The sequence below is a fragment of the Bos taurus genome, chromosome 13, assembly GCF_002263795.3.
Source record: "Bos taurus isolate L1 Dominette 01449 registration number 42190680 breed Hereford chromosome 13, ARS-UCD2.0, whole genome shotgun sequence".
Classification (NCBI taxonomy): Eukaryota; Metazoa; Chordata; class Mammalia; order Artiodactyla; family Bovidae; genus Bos; species Bos taurus.
In genome coordinates, this window is record NC_037340.1 from 36,985,179 (window position 1) to 37,010,217 (window position 25,039).

Sequence of the window (25,039 nt, forward strand, 5' to 3'; positions counted from 1 at the left end):
GTAGTGTGAATTTTGATCCAGGCAAAAAGTGACCTCAAAATCTAATCTTTTAATTGCCTGTCTCATCCTACTAGAATATAAATTCCAGGAAAATAGGGAACTTGTCTATCTCGTTCTAGATCATAGGCAATTTAAAACACTTCCGTGTCAATGCAAAAATTAACGTTGGTGTTTACACAGTGACAATCATCACTTTTTTTCCCACTAGCACCTGTATCTTGGCTGCATTTCTAAGTTTTTTCAAAGCACCTGATGTCATATGGACAGAAATCTATCCACAAAACTAGGTAAGTTTTCTCTTAAGTTAAAATTAAAACAGGAGCCGGCCCCTCGTGCCCATGACACGTGCGGAAGTGACAAAGGTGGGTCTTGTTCAGGGACATCTCGCCAGTCCTGAAGGACCCCAACTCTTTCCGAGCCTCCATCAGCCTCCTGGTGAATCACCTGAAAAAGACCCACAGTGGCAGGATCGACTACACCGCCGGGCCTAGACTCCCGCGATTTCCTTGTTTGGTCTGTCCCTGGCCCAGGAGCTGGGCTCGGACTACGTTCTCATCCGAAAGCAAGGGAAGCTGCCGCCCACCACCGTGCATGCATCATATGCGCTGGAATACTGGAAGGCTGAACTGGAAATCCAGAGACATGCCCTGGGACCAGCTGAAGGTGGTGGTTGTGGACTGTTCTGCTCGCCACTGGTGGAAACATGCACGCCGCCTGTGAGCTGCAGGGCCACTTGCGGGCTGAGGTTGCTGAAGTGTGTAAGCCTGGTGGAGCTGAGCTCAATGAAGGGCAGGGAGAAGCTGGGGGGGCTGTGCCCTTCTTCTCCCTCCTGCAGTATAAGTGACCCTAGCCCCAAGCCACCTGGAAGAGAGGACCAGCATGGGCAGCTGCAGCAACCCCCACTGGCCAGCAGGGGGCACTGGCTGCCCGCCTGGACTTGCTCTGTGTATGGCTGAGTGACTTTTCTTCAGAATGGGGCTGCCCCTCGGGCCCTTGTTAGGGCTCTGGAAGTCCCAACAGGAGGCTGCCGGCTGGTTGATAGTGGAATGAGAATAAACAACTTTCTAGGAAAAAAAAATTCAAAGAGGATGAACTTTGAGAAACTACTGAATTTACTTCGATCTCTATTTTCAAATACTAACCTAATGCTTATGCCTTGTAAGTCAAGACTCATTCTTGAAAAAAAGAAAAGCTCCTTGTATCCAGCTTTACTGGAAGCATAATAAATACTGTAGGATATTTAAAGTGCATATCATGATGATTTGATATAAATATGGATTGTGAAAGCATTCCCCCATCTAGTTAATTGATGCATCTAAGATGCAATTTATACAAATTATATTCATCACTGGAGCTTGAAATGGGGTTCCCAATAGCTGCATCTTAATTCTTAGAAACTAAGTGAGTTTTGGTATTTCCATATCTTCTTTGAATGCTTCAATAAGGACCTCTTCTCCATCAAATCTGTGTAAAAACTAAGACTTTTATAACTTTGTTCACCTACTTTTGACCCTACTTCAGCCCTATTATAACTGTTTTGAGCTCCCACTTAGATATTAACATGATTTGAGAACAAATCTGGATTCCTGTATTTTGAACATTCTTCAAATTTTTCCAAAGTTGGAAGAGAAAATCTAAAGGTAAAAGTCTATTTTTAATTTTATTACCAAGTCTGATTTGTATAGAAATTGAATAAATTTCCCAAAATAAATTTTATACAGACACATTCACAGCAGGACCTCAATGGGTGTTCATCATATTATTCTTAATAACATATCTACATTATCCATATTCTCTTATAAAGATGAAAAAATTAATGAAATAAAAACAAAATACATGGTTGTTATATTATTAAACAAAATTAAAAATGCAAATAGATTTAACAAGAGGGAGTTTATGTAATGATAAAAGATACAATCATAAAGAATATATATGTTCTGTTTCTTTATGGACTAAATAACATAAAGCTAAATCTTACAGCTCTATAGGAACTTGATAAAATCATCTATCATGCTAATACCCATTAATACAACTCTTTCAGAATTTGATGGCTCAAATACACAAAATAACAATGTATAAAACTTTATTCTCTATAATGATATATATTAAACCTCTGATATCCATGAAACATTTTTTTTAATGAATCAGAATTTCAACTCTATTGGCTGTGTGACCTTGAAAAAGTTACTTAATTTTTCTATTTCCTTTTCTGTAAAATAAAAATTGTCACACCTGCACTTCCCTGGTGGCCCAGTGGTAAAGAATTTGCCTGCCAATGCAGGGGACACAGGTTTGGTCCCTCATCCAGGAAGATCCCACATGCCACAGGGCCACTAAGCCAGTGAGCCACAACTGCTGAGCCCACATGCCCTAGAGTGCAGGCTCCACAAAAAGAGAAGCCACTGAAATGAGAAGCCCGCACATGGAAACAGAAAGTAGCCCTTGCTCGCCACAGCTAGAGAAAGCCCAAACACAGCGATGAAGACCCAGCGCAGCCAAAAATTAATAAATAAACCTAAAAAAAAAAAAAAAGAATATTATGAACCCAGAAAGTAAAAAACACTAAAGAGATTAGTATTAACAAATTTCAGTAGGATTATAAGAAACATATAAGCTAAATTACAGAGAAAAATAAAAAACACAGTGAGAGTAACAATAAAATGCCTAGGACTACATTATGCTGCGCTGAGCTTAGTTGCTCAGTCATGTCTGACTCTTTGCAATCTCATGGACTATAGCCTGCCAGGCTTCTCTGTCTATGGGATTCTCCAGGCAAGAATACTGGAGGGGTTGCCCTGCCCTCCTCCAGGGGATCTTCACAACCCAGGAATTGAACTGGGGTCTCCTGTATTGCAGGTGGATTCTTTACTGTCTGAGCCACCAGGGAAGCCCAGGAATACATTATAGGGGGTGTGTATCAAGAAGATTCTGAAATTTTATTGGAAGACATAAAATAAGAACTCAAGAAATGGAAAGATATGCCATGTTTCTGGATGAGAAGATTTCTTAAAATGTCAGCTTATAAATTAATACACAAATGTAATGAGGCTCCTGTCAGAATTTCAAAGAACTTTATTTTCTAATTGGATAAAATGACTGCCAAGATAAGTTGTTAAAAAAAAAAAAAGTAGTGACGGAGGGGGGAAAGCTTGCTTTATAAACACACTACAAATCGTGGTTCGGCACAGGATACATTTGCTGAACAGGACAGAATTGAGAACTTATTTAATTGCCTATCTATTGATTGAAAAAACATCCAGGACCAGTTTGGTCCCTTCACTTCCAAATTTTACCCATGTCAGGAATCACACGTTTATAATCATGATTTACTCCCAGAATCTCATTATCAAGCATCTCTCCACTATTGCCTGTCTTTCCAGCTCACTAGCTTTAATATATTGATTCTGAAATATTTGGCCTAAGGGGAACACTCATTTTTCGATTCTACCATTTTCCCCCAATCAATTTCCTATTGACCCCACTAGTTAACAATGACTGTTCACTTATGTGTGGAATTTAATCATACAACTAGTGAATATAACAAAAAAGAAGCAGACTCACAGATACACGAAGAAACTGGTGGTTACCCTTGGGGCAAGAAAAGGGGAGAGGAGCAGTACAGTGGCAGGGGATTACAAAATGCATGCTATACGACTGAGTGACTGAGAATGCACGCACAAAATGTACTTGACAATACAGGGAATATGGCCATTATTTAATAATAACTGTGAGTGCAGTAAAACTTTTTAAAATTGTGATTGTATTGTATAACTGTGTTGTTGTTCAGTCACTAAGTTGTGTCCAACTCTTTGCAACCCCATGAACTGCAAGATGCCAGGCTTCACTGTCCTTCACTATCTCCCAGAGCTTGCTCAAACTCATGTCCATTGAGTCAGTGATGCCTCCAACCGTTTCATCCTGTTGTCCCCTTCTCCTTCGGCCTTCGATCTTTCCCAGCATCAACGTCTTTTCCAATGAGTCGGCTCTTTTTATTAGGTGGCCAAAGTATTGGAACTTCAGTATCAGTCCTTCCAATGAATATCCAGGGTTGCTTTCCTTCTAGGATTGACTGGTTTGATCACCTTCCTGTCCAAGGGACTCTCAAGACAACTGTAATGTATGTAAAAATTGTACAGCAACTATAGTGTGGATAACACATGCATGCTCAGTGGTGTCTGACTCTTTTGCAGCCCCATGAACCATAGCCCACCAGGCTCTTCTGTCCAGTGGATTTCCCTGGCAAGAATATTGGAGTGGATTGCCATTTCCTATTCCAGGGGATCTTTCTGACCCTGGGATTGAACCCAGGTCTCCTTTTCCTGAACTGGCAGGAAGATTCTTGCAACTATGTTGCTGCTCTTAGTCGCTAAGTCATGTCCAACTGTTTGTGACCCCAGGGACTGTAGACTGCCAGGCTTCTCTGTAAATAGGATTTCCCAGGCAAGGATACTGCAGTGAATTGCCATTTCCTTCTTAAGGGGATCTTCCCCACCCAGGGATCGAAACTGCGTCTCCTGCTTGGCAAGCAGATTCTTTACCACAGCCAAAACTGAATATAAGCAGGAACAAATGAACTAAGTAATTTGAACAACTTGATGGTATATCCGTGGTGAGATAAACACCTTAAGGTCAAAAAAGAATGTAAGTGAATCTTGACATTTTCTTAGCAGGTTCATGCTTGGTAGTTCCCTTGGTATTACAACTCTGAAGTCATTCTGTAAGAATCGTTTATTTGTACTTCTATTAATGAACAGTGAACTGTGCAAGAGGTACATGTTCAGATCAGATCAGATCAGATCAGTCATGTCCGACTCTTTGTGGCCCCATGAATCGCAGCACGCCAGGCCTCCCTGTCCAACACCAATTCCCGGAGTTCACTGAGACTCATATCCATCGAGTCAGTGATGCCATCTAGCCATCTCATCCTCTGTCGTCCCCTTCTCCTCCTGCCCCCAATCCCACCCAGCATCAGAGTCTTTTCCAGTGAGTCAACTCTTTGTATGAGGTGGCCAAAGTACTGGAGTTTCAGCTTTAGCATCATTCCTTCCAAAGAAATCCCAGGGCTGATCTTCAGAATGGACTGGTTACAGGCATGTTTATTAATGTACATGGTTATCGTCTCTACCCAGCACTGCAAGATTTAGTAGTGTTGTTTTAGAGAAAACTTAGATGTTGCTTGTGTTTTCTGACTTAAAAAAAGAGGTGGTATGAGTGTGACACACAGGAATATTTAAGTAGCTTAAAATTCCTAGTGAAGAAAATATGGCTGAAGATACATGAATCTCAAAAGGACAACTGCCTCATGGCCAGGAGTCTGGACCACTTCCTGATGTGGTGGCAGGTCTGAACTTCAGAGGCTGGGACACACGAGATGCCTTAGAGCCTGATGTGAGGCTGGCTGACAACATCCGGGACTTCACAATGCAAGGAACCTGGCAGCATTTTCAACAGATACCTCATTTGCACTTAATGGCTCTCCTTGGAAATCACTCTATCATTCACTTTCAGTTCACTGTTCTACACTACCTTTCTGCTTGTTAAAAAGACCAGAGAGAAAAAGCACTTGCTGAAGAAAAAAGGAAAATATACATATACATGTGTGGAATGAGAAACTATAATCTTTTACAAAACTAATTTTCAAATGAGTATATCCACTTTTGTTCCAGAAAAATTTTAAACCTCCAAAGGAAAAATAAAACCAAACAACTTTGTTTCCTCTACATTAAGTATAAAAACGGACTTAGGAATAGAAAAACTGAGACCAATAACCACGATATGTTATCATTCAGTTCAGTCACTCAGTTGTGTCTTACTCTGTGATCCCAAGGACTGTAGCACACCAGGCTTCCCTGTCCATGACCAACCATGCTATTATTAATAACAGCTAAACGTACTGTTGCTCAGCTGGTAAAGAATCTGCCTGCAATGTGAGAGACCTGGGTTCGATCCCTGGGTTGGAACGATCCCCTGGAGAAGGAAAAGGCTACCCACTCCAATATTCTGGCCTGGAGAATTCCATGGACTGTATCAGGTCGCAAAGAGTCAGACACGACTGAGCGACTTTCACCTTCACGAACGTACTGAAGTGTACTGTCGAGCTTTATACTGTCTTAATTCATTTAGTGCTCAGAACAACCCTAGAAAGTGTTGAGACTATTATTATCTCATTTTCAATTTGAACAAACTGAGACCCAAGTCTAGGAAACGTACAATAACAACGACCCTATATGCGAGACAGCAAAAGAGACACAGATGTATACAACAGTCTTTTGGACTCTGTGGGAGAAGGCAAGGGTGGGATGATTTGAGAGAATAGCATTGAAACATGTATATTATCATATGTGAAACAGATTGCTAGTCCAGGTTCGATGCATGAGACAGGGTGCTCAGGGCTGGTGCACTGGGATGACCCAGAGGGATGGGATGGGGAGGGAGGTGGGAGGGGGGTTCAGGATGGGGAACACATGTACACCCATGGCTGATTCATGTTGATGTATGACAAAAACCACTACAATACTGTAAAGTAATTAGCCTCCAATTAAAATAATTTAAAAAAATAGGCAATACCCATTTTTAAAATTAAGTATTCCAGCATGTAGAAAAAGAATCCTCAAGTTTATCAATCTTGCAAGACATGAAGCTAGCATCAATAGAAATGACAGCCCAGTCTATGATTGCATATGTAAAAAGCAGAAAATGGTGGCCCTGAGAGCTTGGCCTGCTTAAGAGCCCTGGCCTGGGAGGGCTTACCGAGGAACTGAATGGAAGGTTGCAGACCTTAGCAGCGGTTGTGAAACGGGAGGTTTCCTCCACTTTGTCAGAAAACAAATTCAAAATGGTATTAGAAATGAAACAAACAAAAAAAAAGAAATGAAACAGATGGCTGTTAATTTCCTCTAAATAAACATTTATGTGTATTAAAATTACAATTTTAAGGCAATTTTGAAGGCAAAAGGAGAAGAGAATGGCAGAGGTGAGATAGAGAGCATCACCAACTCAATGGACATAAACTTGAGCAAACTCCAGGAGATAGTGGAGGGCAGGGAAGCCTGGTGTGCTGCAGTCCATGGGGTTGGAAAGAGTCAGACATGGCTTAGCGACTGAACGATGACAAAATTACAATTATATTTTCTCCCTTTTACCTAGAAAACGAAAGAAATCTTATTTTAAAACAAAGTACCATTGATTAGTCAGCTGGATAGAATAGCTTTTCCTTATTAGCATCAACTACATAGATTCCAAAATTAGAAGACCAAATCTACTCACACTAAAAAAAAGTTTTTAGGAATAGTTTTTAAAAAGAAGGTTCAGAACCTATGTAAACAAAAGTATAAATATAAAAAGAGCATAAACTCTGAATAGAAAGATATCTTGTTTCCTAATGGCAAGTCTTACCATTAGATTATCAGTTTTCTCACAATTAACACAGAAATATTTATCAAGTGATTTCAATAAGCATTCTAGTTTTTATAATTAAATTTTTACTGAAAATTTTTTTTAACTTTGCACTTTTCAAACAAATTCAAAAGACAAACTGCTATTTTGAGACCAGCAATATATATCAGTGACAAAAGACTAGTACTCATATCACATTTTATAAAGAACTCCTCTGTTAAAAAAAAGAGACCACGAAAAGGAAAAATGGGCAAAGGATAATAAAATGAAGGATCATATGTAAAAAAACAAATTGAAAAAGAATGGGAAAGAACTTGCCTTATCAGTCATGAACATATTATAGAGCCACTACCATGAAAACCTTGGTTTTGTCGGGCCTCTGGAGTTGTCTGATGAAACCTGCAAAGCCCTTCTTAGAATGCTTTTAAAGCATAAATCAAACACACAGGATTAAAGAAATCTAGACACACTAAAATCCATAACTTTCCATGGTGAAGAGACACTAAAATAAAAATAGAAAGCCAGAGTAGACTCCACTACTTACAGGAATTTTATCAAGGGCAAAATGATTATTTCAGCTCAGTGGGGAAGTGCTGGCTCCCATATGAGAAAGAAGATGGTTCCCTACCTTGTGTCATAAGCAAAAGTGAACTCTAAGTTATTAAGGGTTTAAAAAGAAAAAACTAAAACAACAGTCTCAGAAGAGGTTAAGGAGATTTGCATGTACAGTCTAAGAGCTGAGGAACCCGAAAGTGAAAGTGAAGTCGCTCAGTCGTGTCCAACTCTTTGCGACCCCATGGACTGTACCCTACCAGGTTCCACCATCCATGGGATTTTCCAGGCAAGAATATTGGAGTGCGTTGCCATTTCCTTCTCCAGGAGATCTTCCTGACCCAGGGATTGAACCCGGGTCTCCCACATGGTAGGCATTGTACGCAGACCGTCTGAGCCACCAGGTATAATAAAATATTTTTAAAAGTTGTAAGAAAAAACACAGCATAAACAAACTGAAAAGCAAACACTGGGGTAGAAACAAATGCTCAAAACTTAAACATATGGGTTAGTATCTGTACTAGGGCTTCCCTGTGGCTCAGAGGTTAAAGCGTCTGCCTCCAATGTGGGAGACCAGGGTTCAATCCCTGGGTGGGAAGATCCCCTGGAGAAGGAAACGGTAACCCACTCCAGTATTCTTGCCTGGAGAATCCCATCTGTACTATATAAAGAGCTCATATAACATCATAAAATCAGAAAAAAAAAAACTGAATAGAAAAATTGGCAAAGGATATGAATAATCATTCCAAAAAAGAGCAACTCCAAATAGCCTACAAACATGAAAAAATGCTCTACAGAAAATGCAAACTAACGTAAGCGAATATCTTAGAAATACCGAAGTGGCAAAATTTAAAACTTGAGGACACCTCCTGCTCCTGATGGTGAATGCAGGTGGAGGTATCTTTACATACTGCTAATAGAAATGTAAATTGTTACAGATTTTTGAAAGCAATTTACAAGACACATCAAAATGAAAAAATAAATTTTCTTTGGCCGATGGATCCAACTCTTTGAAGTTGGATCCCACAGAAACAAAAAGGTATATACATACAGGGCTATTTATTGCAGCACCATCTGCAAAGGCAAAAATGGAAACACCATAAATGCCCAATACTAGAGGAATGGTTAAGTAAACTGTGATAAGCCACAGCATCGAATATTAATATTGTGAAATCATTGAAACAGATGCCGTGTATGCTCAATTGTGTCTCTTTGCAGCCCCATGGACTGTAGTCCACCAGGCTCCTCTGTCCATGGAATTTCTTAGGCAACAATATTGGAGTGGATTGTCATGCACTCCTCCAGAGTATCTTCCCAACCCAGGGATCAAACCATGAATCTGTGTCTCCTGCATTGGCAGATTCTTTACCACTAGTGCTACCTGGGGAGCCAAAATAGATGCTGCTGCTGCTAAGTCGCTTCAGTTGTGTCTGACTGTGCAACCCCATAGATGGCAGGCCACCAGGCTCCACCATTCCTGGGATTCTCCAGGCAAGAACACTGGAGTGGGTTGCCATTTCCTTCTCCAATGCATGAAAGTGAAAAGTGAAAGTGAAGTCTCTCAGTTGTGTCCGACTCTTAGCGACCCCATGGATTGCAGCCTACCTGGCTCCTCCGTCCATGGGATTTTCCAGGCAAGAGTACTGGAGTGGGGTGCCATTGCCTTCTCCGGAAATAGATGCTAGATGCATCCAAATTGGCTTGAAGGGATTTTCAGAATCTACTGTTAGGTAAGAACACCAATATGCAGAGAAGAATATACAGATAATCTCATTTTTGTAAAATAGCAAGAGTAAAATAATGCATATATATAGCAGAAAGGATACACATGCCAGATTGTAACAATGATTATCTCAGGGAGGAAAGGGGGACAGTGAGTGTTAGGATGACAGAGGAAATTAAACCAAAAAAAAAAAACAAAACCACGAGACCCTATGAAGCAAGCCCTCAAAATTATATTGCTGTTGTTCAGTTGCTGAGTCGTGTCCAACTCTTTGTGATCCCACGGACTGCAGCAAGCCAGGCTTTCCTGTCCTCCACTATCTCCCGGAGTTTGTTCAAGTTCATGTCCATTGAGTCGGTCATGCTCTCTAATCATCTCATCCTCTGCCACCCTCTTCTTCTTTGCCTTAAATAGATACTTGTATATACCCACAAAAAAATATATGAAAGTAACCCCACTAAAATATCAAGTTATTTAAGAATAATGGCTTTTCAAGTGATAGTGATCAACACACTGAACTCCATGTAGGAAGAGTCCCCACAAAGACCACATACACCACAGCAAAGCTTTGATTACAAGAAAAAAAAATCCAACTCAAACTGGCTTAAACAAAAAGAGAATTTATTGGCTCACGTGAGTGAGAAGTCCAGAAGTAACGCTAACTTCAGGTGCAGTTTGATCCAGACGCTCCAGACTTCATCAAAGCTCCAACTCCGACTCCCTTTCCTTTTCTTAGTACAGCCCTCAAGCTGGCTCCTTTAAATCAGAAAAACTGGCTACAAAAAGTTCAGAGTTATCACACCACGTTATCTCCAACGAAGTGTCACCTTCTGCAGTTCCCGAGGGAGGCTTAGCAAACATGCTGTAACTAAGTGGCCTGATCCGGGTCTGTCACCCATCCCTGAACCATGTCCTGGGGGGAGGGGGCAAGTGGCACTGGTTTAAGAGAACCAGGTCAGCTCTGGAGCCGACGGTGTGACAGTCCCATTCAAACTGCGTTGTGTGATGGGCTGCCACTATCCAAAGAAAAGGGGGATGGTATTCTGAGGAGGTGGATGGGCGAACACAACATAACATGAAAAGGGAATAAAAGAAAATAATACAAATATCCGATGAAATACTAGAAGTGCTCAACCACACGAGTAATCCAAGAAATACAATAAAATTGCATACTTTTGTTATTTATCAGGTTAGTGAAAGAAAAAGACACTGCTGTGTGTGAGAGAGATGGTGAGGAAGCAGGCCCCACGAAAACTAAAAGCTCAACCACTACTGGAAACGTCTGTGACAAAACAGCTCTAACTCCAAGAGGCAATGAAACAAGCTTATACCATCCCTAGAAACACTACTGATTCATAAATATGAAACAAAAGGCTAGCAACAAATAGGAAAACTTAAAGGCCAGAATGTAACAGAACTTGAGTCATGTTTCCTTTCCTCCAACCTGACAGATGTTACTATTAAAAACAAACAACAACAAAAAAACCCCAGAGATTTCTGGGTAAACCTATATTCCTTATCTCCAAATCTTGACTTGGCTTATTCTTTCCGTTCTGTTCCTTCAACATTTCTAGACAAAATCCAAGATGAAATCTATAGTTGATTACCCTCAGCATAGCTGGGGTCAGAACTAGTATAAAATCATCTAAAACTTATTAAATTATCTTATTCCCATCTCTAACTTGGGAAAATAAATGAAGGACATAAAAATCTCCTAAGTATGACTGGTGAGATGAACCTCAAAATATAGAAGCATAAGGATTGAATACTGCAAAGATCTACAACCTATAGGATCAAGAGGATTATCCCACTTCATTTGAAAATCAGAAAAAAGACACATTAAATTGTATTTAAATATATTATAGATATGAGGTAGGTCTGTGCTATTCCACACTTGGAACAGAATCATGTAATCATGTGTATTTGAGTACACGAGTCACAATGAATCAAAATCAAGACCAATTCCACTGTGTTCAATTAGAAAGCCAAGTGTGAATTTGAACATGGCAGCTGAGTACCTGAAATGAAAACATCCCCTAGATTTTAATTTTGAGCAAAAGGCCATTCCCAGATTTAATAACTTTTCTCATGTCCAATTATAAACAGGAAATTAAGGTGCCATAAGTTCTGACTTTTCTAGGTCAAAGATTTTCATTCCACCATGAGGAGGTAAAAGAACTAGGAGACCACCTACTCTTCTACCTTAACTTTTAGGTAAAATGACTTACACAGTTGGTTTACATCAATGGGATTTACTCTATAACCAAAAAATCTGAAATACACCTATTACACATAACAAAAGAATGATAACCCTGCTATTTTAAAACAGAAAGCTAGTGACTAGCCATAGCAAAGGGAGCAGTGGTTAAGAGCATGGACTCAGGAGTGAAGATGCCTTGACTGGAATCCAACTCTCACTGATTTGCTTTGTGATCTTTGGGAAGTTCCTTAAAATATTTGTATTTTATTATTTTCACCTTTAAAATGGGCCTAATAGCAGTACCAACCAATCTCTCAAGGTTGCTGTGAGGTTTAATGAGATAAACCAGCACTTAGAACAGGGCTTGACATCAAGGAAGCTTCAATAAATGTTAACTATCCCTCTTAATATAAACCGAATTTGTTTGTTTAGCTCTATATGAATATTCCCAGAACTCAGAATGAAGTGAAGTGAAAGCTGCTCAGTCATGTCCAACTCTTTGAAACCTCATGGACTATATATAGTCCATGGAATTCTCCAGGCCAGAATACTGGAGTGGGTAGTCTTTCCCTTCTCCAGGGGATCTTCCCAACCCAGGGATCAAACCCCGGTCTCCCGTATTGCAGGCAGATTCTTTACCAGCTGAATCACAAGGGAAGCCCAAGAATACTGGAGTGGTAGCCTAACTTCTAATCGTTCTAATTTGCTCCATCTGCAAAAGGCACTCAACTTCAAATGATTTCAGAAATGAAGAACTGACAAAATCTTGTTATTTAAGTGACAATTTTTAGCTATTACAACTACTTCATTTAGAAAACCTACACTATGAAACAAGAAGCTTGCAACAAGAATAACTCTTGCAACAAGAGTTATATATATATAATATATATTCTATATTCCTACAGAATATAGGAAGTAGTGTAACATTCAGGACTTCCTCAGCTGATGAGAGCAACAAGGAAATGTATAATACTTCCTGCACAAATGCATCTAGGGAAAGCAGGCTAGATTTATTAAAAAACTATAAAAGGTTACAATATAAATCAAACAAAATTAGTTGTTAAAAGTTAACTGACTCATATGTATCCAAATTCTGACCAAATAAAGACAATCCAATGCATAGGAAGAATATTCTATGGCTCAAGGAGCAAATAGCAATAAACAGAAATGTCAATACAGAAACCACATATACAAATCTACAGTTTTAATGTAACAACAAATCATAAGTACATGTGTTAGCTATCTTTCTCTAACATTAAAGTAGTAGTATATGTTTCATTTTCTGTAAAAACATACGTAATGCATAAAACCTTTAATCCCATGTAATATAGTCTAAGAAGTGTGAACCATGTAGTATGTTAAGGTTTTCTTATGTGAAGATATACATTTCAGTCTATTATCACAAGCATTGTAAAGGTGACCCACAAAAATGTTTATCGTTTGCAACTGTATATAGAGAACAAACCGCCCAGAAATTAGTATTTCTTATTAATCTTACTGAGTGGTATTAAAGTGGCCTGCCTGAAAGGGCAAATCACTTATCTGCAAGCTTAAAATAGCAGAGATCAATGTATATTAAATAATACATGAGTGAAAAAAATATACAATGTACAATAGCAGGAGGTTACAAAACTGAATACTGTGTAAAAGATTTATTAGTCTGTACAAGTTTGTACCAAGATTTTCACTGCAACAGTATTTTTCCATACACATCGAAATCTGGAAGCAATATGCCTTTTTCAAATTATAGTTTAGTGTTTTTTCCCCCAACCCTCAAAACACAGAAATATGTTTTTGAATATCAACTAGTCATTTATGGAAGTCATAAGATACAGATATTCATTAACATTACACAAGCTATAATTGAAGTACCGGAACAAACACCACCAACATTTATGGGAAAAGGTGTTGGTTTTAAAGGTGATAAGTGCTACATGAGTTACACAAACATACTACTCCTGTCTTTCTGAAACCAAAATGGGGGAATCTTATTGCGATTCTGTCAAATACCACACAACCCAAAACGCTGCACAGAGGCTGATGAAGCCATGTACACATCACAGAATTAAAACTCCAGCTAAGCAATGAGCTGCTCCTCAAGTCAAGGAAGACCAAACTTCTTTAACATATTAATGCTACTTCTGAAGTATCGTCAGAACAAACGGGGATTTAATTATAAATTGGCCTCGACCACATCCTGCAAAGAGGATTTTGCTTAGTACTAAAGAGAATCCGTCAGCGAACATCCTAGGAAAGCTGTGGAATATCATGCTCTTTGTTATTCCTGAAGGGAAATCTGCCAGGTTTGATGACATCTGTTTATCTCCCAGTAGTCCTGGGAGTTCTACGATACCAATTAATTCAGTAATTGATAAGTATTTAAGCGAAAAAGAGACCAAAACCAGACCTTGTATCAACATATACTAGAGAGGTGGATTTTTAAAAAATCACATGATGAATGTAAATCATAAAATCAAATGTACTTATAAAGGTACACCTATTTTATGTTACATAAAAAACTGCAGATTGCAAACTTTGCATGCTTACGTTTTACCTGGAAAAGTCAATGAGTGGGCTTTCTCACAAATATTTACTGCCATGATACAAAACAAATATGTGCAAACTGCAAGGTCCCTAAAATAGCAGTTAAGAGAGTTTATATACAGAAAGATGACATTATCTGATCAAATACGCAAGAGATGGCGTTTCCCAGAGTTTATAACACAGAACAGTAACCACCACACGCTCCGCCTCCTTGGCCTTCTTCCCTGTGTGTCAGCTTGACTCCTTTATTCTGGTTCTCACTTTCCCACAGTCCAGGGGTCTGAATGATCTTTTCAACAAGTTCCTCAAAAGCACACTGTACACCATCACAGGTTTTTGCACTTGCCTCTGAAATTCAAGGAAAAACGTCAAGAAGTATATTCTCTTCTAGTCATAGTTCTATGTTTTCCTGGAAAACTATTATAGCAGAAATATCAGCGGACAATATATTTTTATATATATGATTTCTCCCCACAGGTTTAATATAAATGAATCTCCTGCAACTCTGAAAGTTGAGCTATTTAAATTCTATCCATAAGACTAGTGGTATGTAAGCTCAACATCTTGTGGTAGAATTGTACATTTTAACGCCCTACTCAAATATCCGTACGTGTGCCAAAGTTCTTAACTTTTTGGTTACTTGTTAAATTAGCCTCTGAAGCAGACATCATTCCCATTTTAGAATAAGGAAATTTAAACTCCAAGTTAAACAATAAATCAGGTTATTCTGTGCCTGCAATGAACAGCCATAGGTGGTTGGATAAGTGATGTACAAACTGTGAACACTAGTTCCATTTTCAATTTATGCTCAGGAGACCCATGTGGATATGCAGGACTGCTCTCTCATCTTGTGTTTCCCCACTGACTTTTTCCCAGTCTGATGACTATTTTATGTCTTCATCTTAAAGCTCCTCTACCTCAGCTGATGATCCAGCTCCACCCTGGGAAAAGCAGAAACAATCTGGCAAGAACTACTGATCACCCCACTAATAGATTGACTAACCCACCTGCATTGTCTTTAGGCTTTGCCTTCACTCCTGTTACAATGGGGGAACCCTCCTGGCTGCCGGCTGGGGCCATCCTTTTGTCTACTTCCCGGGATCCCAACCCTCCTCATTCACTGAAGGACCGTGTACCCGCTCTACTGGATTATACACCAACCAGCTTGAAAGCCCACCAAAATTACTGTCCATCTTATTAATCACTTACCCCCCGACTAACCAACCTGCCCTCCAGCCGACTTATCCTCTAGTAGCCACCTACTTTCCCCACTCTCTTCCAAAACAAAATGGTGATAAAGAGATATCTATATAAGTTGTTACCACTTTATCTCCAATTTTTCTTCAAACTAATCTGATTCCACCACTCCATGGAAACTGTTCTTTTAAAGGTGACCAACACCCGCTAGCTTGTCAAATCCAATATCCTTTTCTTATTTGACATCTTGCAGCATTTGATACAGCTGGTCACTTTCCTCCTTTAAATACTTTGTCCACTTGACTTCCAAGACAGCTGAACACTCCTGGTGCTCCTCTCTCACTGGCACACCGTTCACAACCTTACTCCCTGGCACCTCCTCTTTCTGCTGACTTCTAACTGTCGGAGTACCTCAGGGTTCAATCTTCGTCCTTTTCTATCCAGCTTTTCTTATAGTGACTGTTCCAATCTCATGAATGTCAATGTGATTGACATTGACAATCTAAACCCACCTAAATGTCAAACAAACCCACCTAAATGTCAATGACCATGATGTTTACTCACCGTCTCAAAGACAGTTCATTCTTATGTCTAAGCAGAAACCTTGGGTCCCTGCTCCTCTGCATAAACCTGTTCTTGTCTCGACCTTCCACATCTTACTTACGGCACCACCATTCACCTAGCTGCTCACGATAAGACTTGAACCCATCCTTGATTGCTCTTTCCTTACCCTGCACACCCAACCTATCCACCTGACAGCTTTACCTTTGAAGTGTCTCCTGGATCTACCAACTTTCCACCACTACTACTGCCACACTTTTTCTTCTGCTTCTTATGGCCAAATGAATCTTAAAAGAATATCAAACCACAGCACTACTCCCATGCTTTCTACCACACTTAAAATACAATTCATTTCTTCACCATATCCCAGGAAGTCCAACACTAACTTCCATCATCACCAACCTTTCCTCCGACACTCTGTTCCAGCCCACAAGCTTTCTCCTGTTTCTTGGACACAGTACACTGCTTCCTGCCTCAGGAATAAGATGCTCTCTATCTAGATCTTCATACCATGAATTCTTGCTCAAATGGTGCTCTCTCAAAGAACTTTTCCTTATTTCCTCCCACCCTCATCATTCTCTCTCCCCTTATAACATTTTATTTCACGCAGAGCACTAGTTATGAATTTGAGTCTGCTTCCCATACTGGAATTGTAAGCTCCCTGAGGGCAGAGAGTTGGACCATTTTGTTCATTGTTCTATTCTGTGTTCAATAAATATTAATTGAACAAACTAATATATGGAAATGGAAGACACCTAGCAAGTAAGCAGCAGCAGTGCTACTCAAGCCCATTCTAAAATTCCCTATACTTTCCATTTGTACCACCCCACTTCTATCCATATATGATGTTCTCCCATTTCCACTTCCTGATTCCTACTAGGTTCAAACTGATTCCTAAAGCTGGCTTGACATCACAACCAGCTAGGGTGTTTCTTATAAACTGCTTTCAAGGCTCTGTTTCAGACTTGTCGTAAGTAAAGCCCAGAGAGTTGTAATTTTTTAAAGCTCCCCAAGTGATACTGCCAGTCCACTTTGCCGGACAAGGGGTCAATCAACTTTTTCTGTGAGAGTAAATATTTTGGGTGGTGATGCCATATTGTTTCCATGTAATGACTGAACTCTGGCATGAAGCACAAGGGCAGCCACAGACAATAATGCAGATGGCAGGGCACGGGCACGGTGTGCTTCCTTACAAATGGTGGGGCCAGATCTGGTCCAGGCTGTAGCTTGCCAACCCTTGCTCTACAGTGCTTCTCAAATATTAGCATGATACAAATCACATCTTGTTAGAATGCAGATTTTAATTCAGAACCTATGGCTTAGGCCTCAAATGAAGCATTTCTGACAACAGTGGTGCTGCCAGACACGGCCCAGCAGGCACGCACGCCTACAGCACTGGGTCATGGGAGGAGAGAACGGTGTGCTGCGCTCCATACGGCCTCACAGTGATCCTGTTCTTTTTTACAGTGGGAAAAATAAGGAACCTACTTCTACAGTTAGCTAGTTTTACAGTGCAGCTATGAACTAAATACATATTTTTTATGGTTCATAAAGAGAAGAATGTAATAGAAACTCCATTTAAAAACTCTTCATTAATAATGAAAAGATAAATATTCACACACTTACCTATAAATAACATGGAATGCTTTCGTGCAAATTTCAGGCCTTCATTTCTATCAACTTCACGATTTTCCTAAAAGATAAATGCAAAGATTAAGAAAAGCTATCAAAATATACAACCAAACTGCCAAGTGTCTGACTTCTCACCTTATCAATTTTATTTCCAACTAGCATGTTTACTATGTCATTTCTCGTGCAGTATGTTTCCAACTCATTTAACCAATTATCCAGTTTTACAAAGGTGTCTCTTCTTGTGACATCATAAACTAAAATAAAAAGAATCATTTATTAAATAAATATCAAAAGCAAGAAGCAATGACATTATATTTCTGATATGTACTAGGAACTGACATTAATATACAGGCAAGTCTGTTTTTCTAAGCTGTTAATGCTTTAAAAATCAATGTCCACTGATCCAGATGGAAGAAACAAGTGTACTTTTAAAAAAATGCATTTATATACACACTTCAATTTAATTAACATATGCTGTTACAGAAATGAAATAGCTGCCTTCATAACAATAAAAAAAGTGAAAGTGAAAGCTGCTCAGTCGTGTCCGACTCTGCGACCCATAGTCCATGGAATTCTCCAGGCCAGAATACTGGAGTGGGTAGCCTTTCCCTGTTCCAGGGGATCTTCCCAACCCAGGGATCAAACCCAGGTCTGCACTCCCACATTGCAGGTGGATTCTTTACCAGCTAAGCCACAAGGGAAGCCCAATAAGAAAAAAGGTTTGTCTAAAAGCTAAAAGGTGTTTAGACCCAAATCTGTGGCAAAATACAAAGAAGTTTTACATAAATTTAAACATTTATGAACCTGTTAACTTATTTCTTACAAGGACCAGAATTTGCAAATTTGAAAACACATGTAAAGTTAGAGGGTGGGCAATGAGGACCTACTGTATAGCACGGGGAACTCCGCTCAATGTTATGTGGCAGCCTTGGATAGGAGGCACGTTTGGGGGAGAGTGGGTACATGTGCATGTATGGCCGAGCCTTTTGACCACCTGAAACTATCGCAACGTTGTTAACTGACTATATCTCAATACAAAATACAAAAAAAAAAAGGTCAGTGGGTGGAACCCTGATTATCTTCCTCTGTTTACATATTCATCATTCTGCATTATAGGAAATAATTTGTTAAAGTGTTTTCTAAACTTAGGAGGTACTGAACCAAAACCGAGAGTCACTGTCAAATTAACAGAAATGAAACCAAAGCCTCACAAGTTGTGATATAAAATGAGGTCTCGCCCTACAGTTGAACAGTATTCATTTTAGACAGTTTCCCAGCAATATTAAGAACAAGCACTTTTCAACAAATTATACCGAAAATCCACACTTGGTTTTTAAGTTCTGTGCGATTATAAACCAATAACATTAAGTGCTTTGTGCTATTTTTCAAGACTAATAAAAAAGATTCCACTAAGCAACCAACACTCCTTCCATATAATCTGGCAGTAAATATCAGTAAGCTGCTAACTGAAGATCAGTTCCTGGTAATACTCTAAGACAGATCAATGACACAAGGACAGGTCCTCAGTTATGTACTCATCAACACGTGCTTTTAAACCAAGTAAATAATAGAGGGGTTTTAATAAAGGTAAGCAATTTTTAGGCTGTACTTTAAAAAATGTTTTCTATGTATTTTCTTTTGGGAAAATGCATTAAAACCAAACCACTTCTTATTACATGTTTCTGATCTTTATTTTTTAATTGCTAGACAAAGGGCTGAAACAAAATTTTAAAAGTTTAAATATTTCCTAATATTACATAAAGTTAATATAAAGTCACATAAAAGCAGCCGTAAAGAAAAATAAAGCAAAAAATTACTGACCTTCACAAACAGGAAAATCAGAAATTCCAGTAATACAATAACAATATATTTTAAACAGTAAAGTAAAACCTTACCTAATATAACACCCTGTGCACCTCTATAATAGCTGGGAGTTAATGTTCTGAATCTTTCTTGACCAGCAGTATCCTAAAAGTGACAATCAATTATTATTAAACAAAACATTGGATAAATAACAGATCTTCAAAATATTAATTTAAGAGTAGAAAGTTAATAGCATGATTAAAACATCAAGCTTATTTAAAACTTAAAATTTAAATAAGACATGTTCTTTTACTGACAAATGCTACATAAAAATTAAATTAACAAGTACTGCCTCATCTCTAGGAAAAAAATGTAACAAAGTTCAGATTTTCTACCACTTGGACTCAAGATTTTTATCACATATGAAACCCATTCATAGGAAGCCATTGTTCTCAACTCTGGTGGCACAATAAAATTCCCTGGGAAATGAAAAATACAGATACTGAGGTTCAACCCATAAAGATTCTGATTTAATATGGGCATGAGAGAAGCTTTAATAAGCTTCTCAGGTGATTCTAACATAAAGTCAAAGGTTGAGAACTACTGTTAAAGAAAATTACAGGGCTGTTTTATTTCAGGCAAGCAGTGTTTAGGTTGTACTTTTAAAAATATTTTCTAGGTCTCTTCTTCCAGAAAAACGCATGAAAACCAAACCACTCCTTATTATGTTTCTGACTCATACCTGGGGTATAATATAAGAAGTACCCTAGCTAGGAAATGTAAATTTCATATGGAAGGGAATTTTTCTGCTCAATGACCAGTTTAATCCCAGAGCCTGAGGAATTCTTGCCATAGGACAGTTGCTCAAATTTTGTTGGGAGAAAAAAAAAAAAAGAACGAAAACTAGAAACAAGTCTCTTCTGGGCCTGGTTCCTTCTGTCTTCCTTCTACCATCCTTGGACTGTGGCTTCAAGTCTACCTAAGATTATGCAAATATGCAGTCTGCAAACTGCTGCCTTAGCCCACCACCTGTTTCATTACATAAGCTTTTATTAAACAAAGTCTGACTGGAACACAGCCAGGCCCATTCACTTGTGTACTGCCATATGGACTGCCGTATGGTCCACCTTGGGGCTGGACTAAACATTTACTATCTTGCCTTCAAAGAAAAAATTTGCAGTCTGCTAATGTAAAATGACCTGAAGAAAAATAAAGACACATCAAACATCAACAACTACCAGTCCTCTGATTGTGAGTGTGGGTTTAGCTATGGGGCAAGCATAGGCTCAGCTGGGTCAGGACTTATGATAACCATACAATAAATAGTCAGAAGTTAGATCATTGCTTGCCTTCAAAACAGGAATTTGTAGTAAGAGTATAACATCTTTGTAAGATAAAAGAAGCAAAGTTTATTATCTGTGGTTTTATTTTCTGATGGGAGAAGACAGAAGGGATATTAAAGACAGAAATGGACAGAGGAAATGGACAAAGCTGGAAAGGCTAAATAACAGAAACTGGGGAGTGGAAGGGCAGGAGGATTCAGAGAAGGTGGGTACCGCGTAGGTCCTGATGAACACGCTGCACCCCACCAGGGGAGGAGGAGCAGGGTGAGGCCCAGCTATTCTACTTGAGTAATCCCAGGACGTGCATCCAACAGGGAGAGGAATTGATTTTATTTATATATGAATAAAACCACAGAAAAATGAGAGGCAACAACAGATTCATATATTTCTAACACTGACTGAGAAGGCCCTCCTATATACGACATGACACCCAGAAGCATGAAGAAAATGACTAATTCAATCATGTAAAGATTAAAACCTTGGTATGACCTAAGAATCTCTCCCCAACACCACACTCACCCCCCCTTTTGCCCCCGACACTCATCCTCAACAAGATTTGAAGGTAAATCACAAACTAGGGGGAAAAAATCTGCAGCATATAACAGAGTGTTACACATACAAGAACATTAACAAATACTCATCTTAAGGTTTTGAAGACAAATGACAGAGTGGAAAAAACGTGGCGTATGACAAAAAGCTAGAAATTTTATTGTATAAAGACTTTAATCATGAAGAAAATGAGCACAATATAAAAAGGCAAAGCATATTAACAAAAATTCATTAAAATATAATCATATATAAGAAAAAAATCTCACTAATCAAAAGAAATGCACATATAAGTGAAAAACTATTAGAGAGAGGCAAAAATGAGAAAGATTAACAATATATAGTACAGAAGACCTTCTTCCTAAATCTTAATGTTAAATCTTCACATTCTTTCAGCCAATAATTCACTTTCTAAGTATACATCATAAAGTAACTGGACAAGTGCACAAAGATGTAAAAATCAGGAGATTACCAAGGCACTGATGATCTTTGTGAAAAACTATTAACACTGTAAATATCTTTCACTGAGGGTTGACTAAATTATAGTCATAAGATAATTGGTCATTATACAAATGGTCATTTAAACTGATGGACTTCTGTACTGACACAGAACAATGTATACAATGTGTGCGTGGGGGTGGGGGGCGGTGGGAGGGACAGCAGGTGAAAGGATTAAAATACAATCCTTTTGGAAAACTGCATATGAACACATGTGACAATGTGCATGCGTTCAACATATTTTATAGAATGTTCACTAAAATACACACGTTGACTAAAGATGGAACTGTCTTCTCTATTATCCTTTGGTTATCCTTTTTTATCAATAGAATGAGACTATATTATCCTCACAGTCAGGAGTAGCCTCTCATTTAAAAAACAGGGATAAGCTTATGATAAAGATGTCACTACAATAATACTTGCCAGCTAGTATTTTTATTGAGCAGGAACTAGAAAGTAAATTAAAAACAAACAAAAAACCTCCTGTATCAAAGTAAGATCTCACAGCAACCATCAAACCTCAGATCCCACCCTAAACTATTTCTCAAAGCAGGAGCAAGGGCAGAAGAGTTTATAAATCAAGCAAGAAAAACATGGAAAATCAGGTTCCACTTCAGGACAAAAAGAAGGCAGCATTCCTCAACATATATTTTACTATGGTCTAGTCCAACATTTTCCAAATTATTTTCTGTTAGGCATTACTGTACTGATTGATAGTATTTATTTAGGGGAATGGTCAAACAAGATACAATCATGTAAAATATTGCATCTTAGAAAGAAATTAATGGGGGAAAAAAAAGCCGTAAGACACACAGTCATTTGGAATAAAATGCGTGTTGGAAATAGAGTGCCATTCAGAGAATGCCATTAACATGAATGACATCATACAATGCATGAGCACTTGCTGGTTCAATCTGTAACTGACACCCAGCCAGCATTTACTCTTTAACCACCATGATGAAGTATAATTCAACTTGACTGCAGACCAGTTCTAATGTGATTATCATGTTATAAAAATATACTGAGATATTTAACTATAGCAGATGTGGGGATTTGATGAGTGTATTTTTATACATTTTATATTTAACACATTTACTATATAAGCAATCACATTTAGATTGAGAGACAGGAAGGCCGGAGAGAGGAAGGAGCAAACAGATACAGACTGGGCATCCTGGGGGTTCTGACAGCGAGTGCTGCCACACTCAGCACTGCCATGGAGGGGTCGACTTAGCAGAGAATGTGGACCAGAACAGCTGGGTTCACAGGCAGATGAAAAGAAGCCAGTAAGGAAAAACACTGGACATCAGTATTCAAAAAATCCAAAGTTGGCAAACTCAAGTGTTATAGATATTTACACTAACAAACATGAAAAATCATGTTTTCTAAGTATTACTTCATTCCCTTCTCCGCAACAACCACCTTCAGCACTAGTTCAGGGTGACTTGTCTTTTTTAAAACTTCAAAGAAACACATTCAATAACAATGATTCTCTGCGGCAGATGACTTTTTAAAAAAATACTGCTTTCAAATATTCTGAAGAGACTACATATTTTAAAAATCTGAGCAGGTGAAACAGGTCTCTGCCTAATTACAGAATTATAAAACATAACTACTTATTGTCTATCCAGTAATCAGCATCAAATCTCCCAAGTTATTTAATACAAATTGCTCATTCTCCTGTAGGACACTATACACATCAATCTTTGCGTCTTCAAAAAGTACAAGTTTAATATTTATACAAAATACATTTTAAAAATTCTTACCCATATTGCAAGTTTTGCCTTATTTCCGTCCACTGAAATTGTTTTCACCTTAAAATCAACACCTTGAAAAAATGAAAAATTTTATAAGAATTCCAATAAACTTTAAAAATCAATTATCAAGAAAACCAAGAAAGAAAAAAGCCACTTTATTAAACGCCCAAATTCACATCCAAATTCTTAGTTATGGATGTGAAGATGAAAGGAAAAGTGTCACTAAAGTTTAGCAGCTTAGGATTTAATCAGGGAAATGAAAACCAAATGCTTGTAGAATTCATTCATCCACCAGTACTTCTTGAAAAACTTAAAAAAAAAAAAAAGAAATTCAGTGTAAGGTGGTGACTGCGCATTAAAAGTCAAGAGCTAGAATTCACAGTGCTAATGCAGAGAAGATCTCTGGATGAGGGCACTTTACCAGAGGTGCTCTAAGCTATCATTAAAGAGTGTTGTCCATAGCTGGCCAACACCCTAAATCAGATTCTGACTGTGGGCATCTTGGAAGATTGGTAAAATTACAAAAGAGCCACTCTCTCCTTGCCTTATGAATTCTTTGTCTTTCTTTTTGTCCTAAAGAAAAGTATTCGCTTTACGTAACTTTATCAATAATCACTTGCTACTGTATGACTGCAAAAAGAGAATTTATACACAAAAACATTTATGCCCAATCCTTTAAGAATATTCGTAAGTGAAGAGGCGTGCTCAAGGAGCAGTGAGACTCTATAAGCACTGATTTATGTAAAGAGAAGACGAATTCCTTAAGAAGTCATAAGGGTTTACTACAGCAGCCCTGCAAAACCTCTCCCTTTCCAGAAAAAGGAGCTGACACATGCCATCTGGCTTAAATGAGCAGTGACTGCCCAGTGTCTTAACAGTATCAAAAATAATAAGCAGTCTCTCTCACTGGCCAGAGAAAACATTAACTCCAGACACTTGGAAAGAAACTTGCAAAAGATTTTAGCTTGTTGCAATTAATTCAGGACAGCCACAACTAACATGATATATATACATGCTCATATACTAAATGCTTCCTAGAACATCTATCATCAATATGGAAATATATTAGCAATTCTTGGATGACTTCTGGTAATCCATTATATACACAAATAAGGTAATACAATGCATTTCAAAACATGCATTACACCAGGTCTTTCTGTATGCCAAGGATTTTAAAACAACAGTTTGTGGTGTTTTGGGCTAAGGTGATAAGGAAGTTCATAAAGACATGTTTAGAATGTCAGGCAACCATGAGTTAAAGGACAGTGCTGACTGCAAAAGTCCAAGG

The 25,039-nt window shown here is 38.5% G+C and overlaps 1 protein-coding gene and 1 pseudogene across 1 annotated transcript in view; one reads left to right on the forward strand and one right to left on the reverse strand.

Moving 5' to 3' along the window:
• The first annotated feature begins 360 nt into the window (after positions 1–360).
• Positions 361–1,220, forward strand: LOC785122 (adenine phosphoribosyltransferase-like; annotated as a pseudogene).
• A 12,287-nt stretch (positions 1,221–13,507) lies between these two features.
• Positions 13,508–25,039, reverse strand: part of RAB18 (RAB18, member RAS oncogene family) — a 28,105-nt gene continuing 16,573 nt past the window's right edge. The window contains exons 3-7 of the mRNA NM_001075499.1: positions 23,761–23,822; positions 19,700–19,772; positions 17,940–18,058; positions 17,799–17,865; positions 13,508–14,762 (exon numbers count right to left, since the gene is read on the reverse strand). Of these exons, the coding sequence (NP_001068967.1) occupies positions 14,587–14,762; positions 17,799–17,865; positions 17,940–18,058; positions 19,700–19,772; positions 23,761–23,822 (497 nt within the window). The 3' untranslated portion in view covers positions 13,508–14,586. The remainder of the gene's footprint in view (positions 14,763–17,798; positions 17,866–17,939; positions 18,059–19,699; positions 19,773–23,760; positions 23,823–25,039) is intronic.